The sequence below is a fragment of the Hakea prostrata genome, chromosome 6 (genome assembly GCF_041222555.1).
Source record: "Hakea prostrata isolate BN-2017 chromosome 6, UWA_Hpros_2, whole genome shotgun sequence".
In the NCBI taxonomy this organism is placed as follows: Eukaryota; Viridiplantae; Streptophyta; class Magnoliopsida; order Proteales; family Proteaceae; genus Hakea; species Hakea prostrata.
In genome coordinates, this window is record NC_142605.1 from 39,531,298 (window position 1) to 39,543,812 (window position 12,515).

At 39.3% G+C, this 12,515-nt stretch overlaps 2 protein-coding genes across 2 annotated transcripts; one reads left to right on the forward strand and one right to left on the reverse strand.

Annotated features, from left to right (window-relative positions):
- Nucleotides 1-1,061: 1,061 nt before the first annotated feature.
- Nucleotides 1,062-7,943, forward strand: LOC149014037 (U-box domain-containing protein 24-like). Its single transcript, XM_089158217.1, has 5 exons — nt 1,062-1,323; nt 1,873-3,144; nt 3,411-3,714; nt 4,843-5,333; nt 6,408-7,943. The coding sequence occupies exons 2-5, from the start codon at nt 1,915-1,917 to the stop codon at nt 7,401-7,403; spliced, it is 3,021 nt and encodes a 1,006-aa protein (XP_089014343.1). The 5' UTR covers nt 1,062-1,323; nt 1,873-1,914; the 3' UTR covers nt 7,404-7,943.
- On the reverse strand, nt 7,814-11,470 carry LOC149014038 (oligopeptide transporter 7-like). Its single transcript, XM_089158220.1, has 6 exons — nt 10,966-11,470; nt 10,752-10,849; nt 9,247-9,816; nt 8,876-9,134; nt 8,601-8,783; nt 7,814-8,502 (listed from the first exon to the last, which is right to left on the reverse strand). Exons 1-6 carry the CDS (start codon nt 11,440-11,442, stop codon nt 7,888-7,890), a joined length of 2,202 nt encoding a protein of 733 aa, XP_089014346.1. The 5' UTR covers nt 11,443-11,470; the 3' UTR covers nt 7,814-7,887.
- Nucleotides 11,471-12,515: the final 1,045 nt, after the last annotated feature.

Below are 12,515 nucleotides of genomic sequence, written 5' to 3' on the forward strand. Positions count from 1 at the left end.
GAGTCGAGAACCACTTGCAACCTCAAAGATAGGCGGAGATTTAAATGTTGTATATTAAATGCATAGCATATACTCTCACTGTGCTCCCCCATGGATTCCCGACCACAAAAATCAGTAGGTCCCACTGGTGAAAAAGTTATTTTATTTTATTTTTTCCAAAAAGTGTTTTTTACTGTGGGCTCCATAGGTTTTTGTGGTCAGGAAGGTCGAGGTCGTAGATCCGGATTCCTATTACAGTCTCTCAAGTGGTTGAAAGTGAGATGAACAATCAAGATTTTGTTGTAGCACTGAAGTCGAGTTGCATAAATAGCATGGTAAACTTGTCATTGAAACAAAAAGTATCTTGATTGGGTATTGCCGTTGGCGTGGTGCAGCCTATGCAGTTGGATGCACATCATGTAGGATCCGATGAAATCCTGACCGTAGAATAAAACCATGTGCAAATGAAGTCACATTATGCGGTCAAAATTTAATTGGATCCTACATAGCACCCATCCAACCATGGGTAGCACAGATTGCACTATGTTAGTGGTAGCAATGGAGCATGTCTTATAATTATTGTTTATATCGGTGAAGTGAATTTAACAAACATATTGACTTACATCAAATAGTGTATTGCATTAATATGTATTCAAAATATGAATACCTATTGGTTAGTATCATTTTGAACCATTAACAAAAATGTATTGATTAGTACCATATAATGTATTGATTAGTACCATATAAGATACTTTAAACCTTGCAATCTTTGTTGATATTATATTTACAACTTTATTTCTAAAGTTTTATTGGCATTGACTCATATGTTAATTTGAGTGACTTGCCTCTGGCACGTATGATAATTGTGATAAAATTCATCTATTTGGTTGGATGTTTTTGTTCAAATCTTTTGTTTTCATGCATATATGTTTTTTATATATTTTTTATATATTTAAAATTTGAATTAATGAATTTTTTTTTCAAAAAAAAAAACCGTGCGTGTTAGTCCCGGTACAGCCGCACACTTGGTACATTGCAGGCGACCACTCGTTGCCTCGTTGGCCATTGCTGACCAACGACGACTTCTTCGTCTTTCAGTCTGTGTTAGTTTAGGGAAAACGACAAAGTAGAAAGCTTCTTCCGTCTTCGACTGCTCGTCTTTGTTCTACGTTTTCCCCCTTCCGGGGATCTTTGCTCCGGCGGCGATCATCTGATTGGCGGATTATGATATTTTCCTTCCGAGAATTCTGGGGTTAACTTGTTTGTCTTTTCCCTTTCTCTGTTACTCCTCCAGAATTTCACTAAGATTTGCAGCTTTTTGGGCGAAGGGCTCTGCGCTGATAGGTTGGTTCCTCATCTCTTTTCCAGTTTCCCCTGACTACTTTGCTTGATTTACAACCATGCTAAATACTGCGGGAAAATGTTTGCTGGTTTTACTGCTAAGGTGTTTTTTGTTCCATACTATTCGTTTCCTTAAATTTAAAGAATTCTTCAGATTTTTAACTATATCACTGACCTCACACCCTTTAGCTCTGTTTTACTTCCCATGTTTACAGATTTTTCCCTTTTTCTTTTCTGGGTATGGTTTCTGCACGACATTTTCGATGATTTATACTACTGTTTTAGATTCATGAATAGTTCTTTCTTCACTATACACTGTTTCTCCTATGTCTTCTGTAGCATTTGTCTGGGTTTCTCAATTTATCTGAAATAGTCCAGTTTTCATATCTCTGAAAATGTCGAACTGAAAATATCTTCGACAACCCTGTTCCTTGACTGAAATTTCTGGTGGCATGGTACTGATGTAGGTCACTATAACTGCATAGGATTTGAATTATGGCTTTCATCATGGTGTCACTTTCAAGCATATAATTTAGTCACTGCTGTTGCCAGATTATCAATATGTGTTCGTAGTTTCTGCTGTTGGGCAACGGGATGACGGACATGGTTCTAGATGTTGCTCTTGTTCCAGCGTCGGAGTTACTTTCCCGGATTGTAGAGGCTGTAGTTGAGACCATAGATGCCGCCAGGGATGTTCTCATTGAAAAGGAAAATTTTGCTGAAGTTTCAACTTATTTGAAGAGGATCGTTCCTGTTTTGACAGAGTTATCCAAAAAAAACATCAATGCCTCGGATAGCTTCAAGAATGCTGTCGACATTCTAAACCGAGAGATTAATGTTGCCAAGAAACTTGTCTTGGATTGTAGCAAGAGAAACAAGGTCTATCTTCTAGTAAATTGTCGTAAAATTGTTAAGACCTTGGAGCACACCATGAGAGAGATCAGTCGGGCACTGGGCCTCATCCCTTTGGCCTCGCTGAATCTCTCTATTGGCATTACTGAAGAGATAAGCAAGCTGCAAGAGAGCATGCTGAGAGCAGAATTTAGGGTTTCTGTAGCAGAGGAAGACATAATTGAGAAAATTGAGTCCGGATTACGGGAGAGGACTGTTGACCGTTCTTATGCAAATAAACTTCTGGTTCTCATTGCAGAGGCTGTTGGGATTCCGCCTGAACAATCAACATTGAAGAAGGAATTCGAAGAGTTCAAGAATGACATAGAAGAAACAAAGCTGAGGAAGGACAAGGCTGAGGCTGTACAAATGGATCAGATCATTGCACTGCTTGGAAGAGCTGATGCTGCCTCGTCCCCTAAAGAGAAGGAGAGGAAATACTTCATGAAGCGAAACTCTCTAGGTAGCCAACCGCTGGAACCTTTACAATCATTTTACTGCCCAATCTCTGGAGAAGTTATGGTGGACCCTGTGGAAACTTCCTCTGGACAGACATTTGAGAGAAGTGCAATACAGAAGTGGTTCGCAGAGGGGAACACCAGCTGTCCCTTAACTATGACTCCACTAGACACATCAATTTTACGGCCTAACAAGACTCTGCGGCAATCAATTGAAGAATGGAAAGATAGGAATACAATGATTACAATTGCCTCCATGAAAACCAAGCTTCTTTCAGGTGATGAGGAAGTGGTGCTTAATTCCCTCATTCAGCTGAAGGAAATTTGTGAAGAAAGAGATTTGCATAGGGAATGGGTAGTATTAGAGGACCACATTCCAATTCTCATCAAACTTCTTGCTAAAAGAAATCGTGATATGAGGAACCATGTTTTGGTCATTCTTTGCATTCTAGCAAAGGACAGTTGTGATAGCAAGGTACCTTACTACCTTCCATGTGGCTCTCTTTTTCAGTTGATTTACAGAACAGAGAAGAGGACTTCTCTAAGAACTAGCATGATCTATATAGTTTTCCTTCTCTTTTTTCTGATAAAATGAAGCTGTGATTTGTAGCTTATTTTGCCTAGAAATCCTCTTAATATGACATGCTACTTTAGCCTAACGTTAATCTCTGATTGAGGTTAGATATTATCAGAAAGATTGTTTTTCTTTGTTTATGTATGGACAACTTGTGCACTTTGCAGGAAAAAATTGGTGATACTGAAAATGCCATCGAGTCTATTGTTAAGTCCCTTGCACGTAATGTTGAGGAAAGTAAGTTAGCAGTAGCACTACTTTTGGAGCTGTCAAAAAGTGAAAAGGTACTTCAATATATTGGGAAGGTTCAGGGCTGCATATTCCTCTTGGTGACCATGACAAACCAAGATGACACTCAAGCTGTCCAATATGCAAAGGAGCTTTTGGAGAATCTCTCATTTCTTGATGAGAATGTTGTCCAGATGGCAAAGGCAAATTATTTTGGGCCTCTGTTATTGCGGCTTTCTTCAGGTACTTCCTTGTCCTTCTTAAAGGAATAATCACTAGTTCATTGATAAAATATTAACCCTGAGGAGGATAAAGGTTATTCAAAATACAAACTTGAAGCACCACTGCAATTTTATCACTATAGTTTGACAATTGATATGTGATAATTGAGGATACAGACATATGCAATGAGAAACCCTTATGATTCCATACTGCAGTGCTGGTTTACAATGGCCCTTATTTTTCTAGTAGTTGGTTACAGGTGTCTGTATGAAGTTCTTTTGTCTGCAATGGACCAATTATAATCTTAAATTTAAGTCCATAGGGGTTCATGGAAATGGTGCCTCCGATGTTTGGGTTAAGATAGGATGCTTATAGCTTGTTAGAGTTCTGTTTTGGGTGCAATTGATTTTAATCTAATCAATGTTTAGTGTTTATTTATTTTCATTAGATATTCAAACACAGCTTCTGAGGGTTAAATATAATCTGCATATGATTGGAGTTATTGAATTTTATTTCTGAACTCATGAGAATTTTGAGCTCTTCTCTCCTTCTTTCTCTTTCTCCACGTTGCTGTTGTCCCAGAACAACCCTTGTATCTCTTATCGTTACACTCGCTTTCTAACCCAAACATGGGATACCAAGAATAACAAACACAGAAAACCTTTTTCAACCCTGTCAAATATGCCACCAAATAGCGCAATGAATATGCCAATTACACTCAAGTCATTACTCAATTTTCACAGGTTTCAGTTACTATTTATGTAGCTAAGAATTAGATTGCAACCCAGGATAGTTTTAACTTTAGTTTGTAACAGTTACGAACAAGAGAAACCAAGGAACACAGAAAAGAGATGAAGTAGAGTGAGGAGGAGGGAGATTGGTGCAGAATGCTCTGCTAGCCCTCTCACATGGGCCTTTATTACTTGAGAAACAATATTAAGTTTAGGAATCATTTCCTAAACTGTTTACATGACAAAAAGAAAGAAATACATATAAACTGGGAAGGAAATATGCCTATGTTTTGTTGTGTTGTCTGTATGCTTGGAAGATCATCATTTGGAACTGTAAAAGGCTTTATGTGCTTCAATTGGGGATACATATATTTGTAGCACTCATACTTTGGTAGAACTTACACGCGTAATTCTGCAGGGCCTGAAAATGTCAAAATGATCATGGCAATGACTTTGGCAGAAATGGAACTAAGTGATCACGGTAAATTGACTTTGTTTGAAAAGGGGGTACTGGGACCACTTCTTCACTTGGTAACAAATAACACTGTGGGTACACAGACAGTGGCTGTTAAAGCACTTCGAAACCTTTCAACTTTGCCACATTGTGGCTTGTTGATGATTAGAGAAGGTGCAGTGGCCCCACTGCTTGATCTCCTCTACCATCATAGTACATCTTCCCCAAGCTTGAAAGAGTATGCAGCAGCAACAATTATGAACCTTGCCATGTCAATTGTAGCAGAAGAAGCCAGTCAGACAGAGTTATCATTGTTGGAAACTGAAGGAGACATTTTCAGACTATTCTCTTTAATTAGTTTGACAGGACCTGATATACAGCAAAGTATTTTGTGTACTTTCCATGCCATGTGCCAACCCCAGTCTGCAAAAGATTTAAGGTCTAAGCTTAGACAGGTACACATTTTGTTGATTTTTGCTTCCATCCATTCTACAAACTTGTGCAACCTTTGGATGGTTGAAGCTTAATTATCTTTATGATCATGTACTATGGAACCAAGTTGGTTGCTTGAAAATTTATTGATAGTTGAATTTTGTTACAGTCCAACTTGTGGTTGAATGATGCCTTAAATTCCTTCACTTGTTTTTGTCGTTTAATTCCAAAGAGCCATAGACCTGGGTGAATCAACCCCCTTTGCATGCAATCTTTATTACTAGGGCCTCGGTGAACTGGCAGACCATGGACAGGGGTTCAAAGATGGCAGCCCCTAAGGAAAATCTTTTAGGGCTATATGAGTACATGGGCCGACCCCATTTAATTAGGAAAAGGCTTGTTGTTGTTGTTGTTGTTGTTGTATATGGGTATATGTAAAATTGATTTATTATTTCATTGTAGCATTGTAGCTAAAATGAGATTCTCGGTAATATGGGAGAGATGTTAGGACAAGGGACTGTAAATCTATTATTCATTGAGTGAAGCGGGTCTCCTCTCAAAGGGATGAGTGGCAATCTTGCCAAACTATGTAAATCCTTGCCTTGTAAGATTTTTTGTTTGCAATTTACGTTCGTCTCCTACATCATATAGGTTTTTGTTTCTACACTTCACAGCTATAATTTGATTTAAAATACTTTAGGCACCATTTGAATCTTGATCCAAATACCTCAATTTGTTCATCTGTCTATAAAAACAAGGCTCATTCCCTAATACCAGCTTACAGAGTGATATATAGTTGAAATATTATATTAGCAAAACAGAGAGGTTCTTTTCTGTTACAGATTCCTGATCATTTGCTCGTAGAAAATGCATTTCTGGAATTTAGTTAAACATCATACTTGACAACTTTAATCTTTTTTAAAAAGTTAGATCCGTTTCTGCCACCTAGTTATGCTGGTTACCCTTTTTTTATTTTTATTTTTTATTTTTTTTTATTTATCATTTCTTACTCTTGGTTTTATAATTTCCCCTTTTTGGTAAAATATAATAATTGATTGATTGGAAATTTTGATTTCTTTGTTATGCATATTTTACAGTGTTCAGCTGTTCAAGTATTGCTTCAATTATGTGAGCTTGGTACTGCAACTGTAAGAGCAAATGCTGTGAAGCTGTTATGTTGCTTGACTGTGGATGGTGATGATGGTTTGCTCTCAGAACATGTTGATCAGAGGTGTGTTGAAACTTTACTTGAGATCATCAGAACTTCTAATGATAATGAAGAGATTGCCGCTGCAATGGGTGTGATTGCTAACATTCCTGTGGGCCAAACACAAATCACTCAGTGGCTTTTAGATGGAGGTGCACTTCCGGTCATTTTCAGATTTCTTGGTGGAAACTATACTGGTTCAGGTAGAAACCATCTGACTGAGAATACAGCAGGAGCATTATGCCGTTTCATTGTTACAATGAATCAAGAGTGGCAGAAGAGAGCAGCAGAAGCTGGGATTATCCCTGCATTGGTACAGTTGCTGGACACTGGAACTGCTTTGACAAAACAGTATGCAGCCACTTCACTAACTCATTTTTCAGTGAGCTCAGTTATGTTGAGCAAACCAATTAAAAGACACAGGGGTTTGTGGTGCTGGTCAGCCCCAGCTGAAATTTGTTGCCCAGTGCACATGGGCATATGTAATACAGAGTCTTCGTTTTGTCTTTTGGAGGCTGGTGCAGTGCAACCCCTTGTGAGGGTGCTTGGGGAGCCAGATATTGGAGCCTGTGAGGCAGCTTTACAGGCTTTGTTGACTCTGATTGATGATGAAAGATTACAGAATGGTAGTAGGGTGCTTGCTGAGGCAAATGCCATCACTGCTATCATTAAGTTATTGGGATCACCATCTACCCAATTACAAGAGAAATCTTTGAATGCTTTAGAGAGGATTTTCCGGCTGTTGGAGTTCAAGCAACAGTATGGGGCGTCAGCTCACATGCTTTTAGTGGATATAACTCAGAGGGGAAATGGTCCTATGAAATCTTTGGCAGCCAGAATACTTAGTCATTTGAATGTGCTTCATAACCAGTCATCTTATTTTTAAGTTGAACATTTAAGGTCATAATCCCCGTTTAATTGAAAGAGAAAAAAACTGTTGAAACAGAATCATGTCTGGAAAAAGTGGAACATCAGGCACAATTTCATACTGAGGCATTGAATGTATATAATTATTGGCAAAGAAACATGGACATTATGCCGCTAATTCTGTGAAGATTGAATTGAGTTCTACGTAGAAAGAAGACCAGCCAGCCGAAGATGTGGAGTTCCTCAAGAGTATTTGTATTGAGGCCTCAATGCAGGATTTAAGATAAACATTGTATATAACTCCAGTCCAGTCCTCCCAATACAAGGTTATCATTAGAGTAATAGTAACTTTGATTCTTTTTGTGTATTTATTGACTAGAATATGTTCATATATTATACAACGGGCAATAACAGGGTACAATTCTTTGCTATCAGGTGAGTCTATTGATACTAGAATTTTAATTTGGAACCAAGAGAATTTTTTTTTCTTCTTGTTTCTTCAGTCAGAAAACAGGGCAACCATCAACAATCACCCCTTTAGCAGTTGGGCAAGAAGCCAAAGGGCAGCCATCTAGGTTGGCTCCCCACCAATTTATGCTGATTCCCGGCAGGCCCAAGCATAGAAACAAGAGCACACCCATGAAGGCAAGACCAGCATCTAGAGCCCCAGAGAGAACATAATTGTGGCGTTGCCACCAGTTCTGTCGGTATCTATAGAGGAGAAAGCCAGAGAGGAACCCAAGAATTAGCCAGGTGCTAAAGTTGATAGCACTGGCAGGAGGCATCAATCCTATGGTACCAAATATAATTGGCATGTTGATGAGTCGGATCCATTTTTGTTGAGGGAAGGCTTTGTGTGCAAGCCAAACAAGAAGTGGCGCAATGGCTCCACCTAAAAAGAACCAATTGACAGCTGAATATGGACCTAGGTTCCCAAAGAATCTGCGAGGGCCAATCAGCCCCCAGATAACTGATGCATCGTAAAATACACGATCCATTGGACAAGTCCAAGGACTATTGGCGGGCAGTAGGGAAGTGTCACAGATGTTGGGAATGGTATTCATTAGCCACCATGCAGTTCCTAGGTAGACCATGCAAGAAAGCAAGGTTCCGACAACCTGATACATCAGGTTAAGAAGAATAATTTAGAAGGGTGCGTGTGACTAAAAGTCCCCAAATTCCTAATAGACAATGAAGAGAATGAATTAAAGCTAACCTGGGCCATGAACATTGTTCTGGGAGGAATCTTCATGTAGTGACCGAGCTTGAGATCTTGCAGAAAGGTGAGGGCTTGATACATGCTGATATATCCATACACCTTAAAGCACATGTTAGCGACTGGGTGACCTGGGTACATGTAACCTATGATATATTCAGTGATGATGTTCAGCCCTGGTACCTGGTTCAGTGGATCCGATATGATGGACAAATCATGAAGATGAAAGGGAATCTTGATCAAATGTAAACAAGAGTAAAAAGAAATTAACTCACCTGGTTTGTGGTGGCACATATGATGCCAATTGGGAGAGTGAAGATTAAGGCAATGACGCAGGCTAGTAAAACTCCCCACCATGGTAACTGAAGTTGGTCATTGTAGTACTGACAAGCAAAGACAGTTGCAGCAATGTTGAGGAGGAGGATGCTGATAAACCACCATTCAGGTACTTGCTTATACTTGCTCATAAGCCTTGTGTGTATGTCCATCTTCTTTAACTCCTTCAACGCAGATTTGCTTAGCTGAAATATATCCCTATCATGTAATTTTTAACATTGGAGTTGTTATTAATTAGTGTTAATTGTTGATAATCTTCTTTTTTGGTTTGTGACGATTTAGAACGAGGAAATTAAACTATGATCATTACCCTCCATGGAAGAGGAGAACGTGAACAAGAGTGGCGGTGAGGGCAGCGAAGCCAAGACCATAGCCAATGGCAAAGAAAATGCTTATGTAAAGAGGGCCATTCTTCTGGTAGGCATTGAGGTCAATTTGGAAGTTGGAGTTGATGATGGAAAAGATGTTGTAGGGTTGGCCAGAAGAAGTAAAGAGTTGGCTGGAGAAGATGGGGAAGGTCTTGGCATGGTAGATGTTGAGCCAGTAGCAAGCAGGGACAATGACGTACATGAGGAGTATGAAACCAACGCCAATGTTGGCTGTAGCAAACCATGGGCTGGCGAGTGGACTTCCAAGGTAAGAGGTGGCTGCAGACCAGTCGAAGGACATGGCACCAATGCCCAAGCCACTAAGGCCAGAGCCCAGTTGGTGGGCGAGAACGGAGTTAGGCAAAGCCCAGCATACCCAAGACATGGATGTCAACATGGGAAATAGATAACCAGGAAGGACATAATAGGCAAAACTACACAAGAACACAATTAGGAAGAACTGGTTACGTGTCAATTGCCCCTTGGACCTCTTTTCTTTATCATGTAGCGCTCTGCATAACATACGACGACAGTGATCAATAAAATAAATCCTTAGAATATTTTTGGTAAGATATCATTCGGTCATTCTTCAGGGAATTACTGCCGTTACGTTATTAGTTACTAGTTACTGCTACGTTTATGGTTTGCTTGAACATTAGAATCAAGTATTTGTATAAAAAACAAGTGATTTAATAGAATCGTCCGTTTATCACAGGCATCAGATAGGAAGATTTTATAAGACTTGTTTGTTTGAATGAATTTTGGGCAAAAAAGATAAAGAATCAGAACTGCTCAAGTGCTGAACTTTGTCTGGTTATTATTCACATGGATATTTATTTATTTATTATTTTCTACTCTGTGGAAGGTATTTATTTATGTTAGCACTAGCCAAGTTGCTAACGTGATAGACATACAATTATTGGCCAGACCTACCTGGTGAGGGTCAATTCTGGTGATCGAATATAGACCATTTTTTTTTTTGAACTATACCATTAAAAAAAAAAAAAACGGATGATCGACATTCGGCAAGATCAAATCTCGATCATCACTTTCTATCTTGATCGTAAGCAACTTAGTGTTACGCATTAATTGCACAGCATTTAAGCAAAATCCCTAAGTTGCATAAGTGTAGCAAGATCATGCCCCTTCTCTTCTCTCTTGTTGAGTTTGGATTACCTCTGACGATTCTTCATCACCAAATAATTGTAGAGTCATATCTAAATACAAAGAATAATTTAGAGCCCGGAGTATCAGTGAATCCAGTAGACTTTGCCATTATTGTGTGGTGGAGAAAAAAATCACAGAACAACATGTGCTATCCTCGATGGGAAGGTGATCGAGACTCTAGCTCAATCCCTGTCTCTCTCTCAATGGAGAGAAGCCAAAGTCGAAGCCCAGTACAAAGAATAGAAAGAGATGAAGGATTAGGTGTTGAGATGCAATTAACCTGAACAATGAAACCTGAACGAGATTGGACGGCCACCACATCTCTGCAGGCTCCACCAGATACCTCCGGAATATTCCTGCCCACCCAAACCCCAACACCTGCAGCAGCAGTACACACCAGTAATCTTCATCAGCAACATCACCACTACAAAACTTGATCCATAAGAATAAAAGAGAAAGAGAGGATTGAGAAACCAAACAAACCAATTATTAACCTGGGTCGTGATAAGGAGGAGGAAGGAAACGAAGAATGTGAGCTCTCTTTTGTAATAAAGCTTAATGGCACTAAGGATATGAGTGGCATAGACGGTGCCAGCTCCAGAGTTAGCAAAGATGGTGATCAACACATGCTCCTTCACGTTAAATGGTCCCGGATTCAGAGTGAACTCCCACCTGCTACCCTTGAAGAATATGCGATCGGGGAGGAATTTTGCCATGAAATGCCCCAGAGGCACCACTGCAATCTGGGCAGATATGGCGGTGATTGTTAAAGGCTCTGTTCTGTACCAGAAGAACTGGTTCAGGAACGACAACAACACGCACGACACCACACCCAGAAACCACATTCGGAAGGTCAGCACAGGAAGGCTCGTATCATCTGTCGTCGGCACCGTCAAAGCCACCTGCTTCACCGGTGAATTTTCCTTCTGATCATCTTCCATTGAACTCATCTCAATCTCACTGGAACCCATTTCGGAGGAGCTAGTGGGGGAGTCAAAGGTGAAGAGTATGGGAAACCAGATAGGACTTAAATAGATACTGCCAAATAAGAGCTGCACAGTATGGTAGGGGGACCATATGAAGAGATTCTTAAATTTAAAAAGAAGAAAAACAAAGTAGCTGTTATAATAAACACCACAAAATAACAAATCCGAAAAAAAACAAAAACGAACACGTGATTCACAACCCCAATATAGTATGCTACATCCACGGGCAAAGAAGAATTTTCTATTACGTAGAAAAAGAATACAAAAAAATCTCACAACCAATTGCCAATTGCCAAGAATGAAAAACAGAGGAAGAAAACATAAATAAAACACATGCAGGAAAACCATCTCCCAAAGAAGTTTGTTTTGACTAATGAGTTTTGATGATTCGAAATGGATCATTGTTGTCGATATTCAATGGATTATGTATATGTGAATCTCTGATTAATTAAGAAAGTAACTAGTTTGGGGATGCAAGTCGTCTAAGTTTCGACTTGTTGCTTGCTTATATACAGCAAGATGGAATTTCAACTCAGTTGAACACATCAACATGTCATGTATGGTCAGCAGCTATGAATGTGTTGGCCATCCTTCAGCTGAGGATGACGCACCAAGTGTTGGTCAAGTAACTTTACACTATTAGATGATTTGATTTTCAAATTTAAATTTAAACCTTGGGTTATTTCCACACCCTAATGTGAAACATTGACAGAGTAGGTCAAAGTCTAGAAAAAACATAATCCTAATTCTAGAAGATTTGATCAAACTAAGGTTATACTTATACCTAACATTATTCTAGCATTCAAATCCTCTACCCCCACTACTCCCATGCTCCCCCTCCCCAACATTTCTTTTTCACAGCTCACCTGACATAGGTGGGTTAGGTTGGTTTATGTCAGGTGGACTGTGAGAAAAATTTTTGCAGGCATGGACGTAGTGGGGGTGCAAGATCTGTATCCCCTTTTCCATGGTCATCTTGGCTCAAGCCTAACTAGTCTTCAAGGTTAGAATATTTTTTATTTATTTATTATTATTTTCTTTTTGGATTGTTCACTATT

What these genes read in the sequence shown, in the direction of transcription:
- LOC149014038 (XM_089158220.1), bottom strand. Translation starts at nt 11,442, where the DNA reads ATGGGTTCCAGTGAGATTGAGATGAGTTCAATGGAAGATGATCAGAAG. An exon ending in TATGTGCCACCACAAACCAG is followed by an intron (nt 8,784 to 8,875) that starts GTGAGTTAATTT and finishes CCACTGAACCAG; the next exon opens with GTACCAGGGCTGAACATCAT. An exon ending in GAACAATGTTCATGGCCCAG is followed by an intron (nt 8,503 to 8,600) that starts GTTAGCTTTAAT and finishes CTGATGTATCAG; the next exon opens with GTTGTCGGAACCTTGCTTTC.
- LOC149014037 (XM_089158217.1), top strand. Translation starts at nt 1,915, where the DNA reads ATGACGGACATGGTTCTAGATGTTGCTCTTGTTCCAGCGTCGGAGTTA. An exon ending in AGGACAGTTGTGATAGCAAG is followed by an intron (nt 3,145 to 3,410) that starts GTACCTTACTAC and finishes TGCACTTTGCAG; the next exon opens with GAAAAAATTGGTGATACTGA. An exon ending in GTTATTGCGGCTTTCTTCAG is followed by an intron (nt 3,715 to 4,842) that starts GTACTTCCTTGT and finishes GTAATTCTGCAG; the next exon opens with GGCCTGAAAATGTCAAAATG.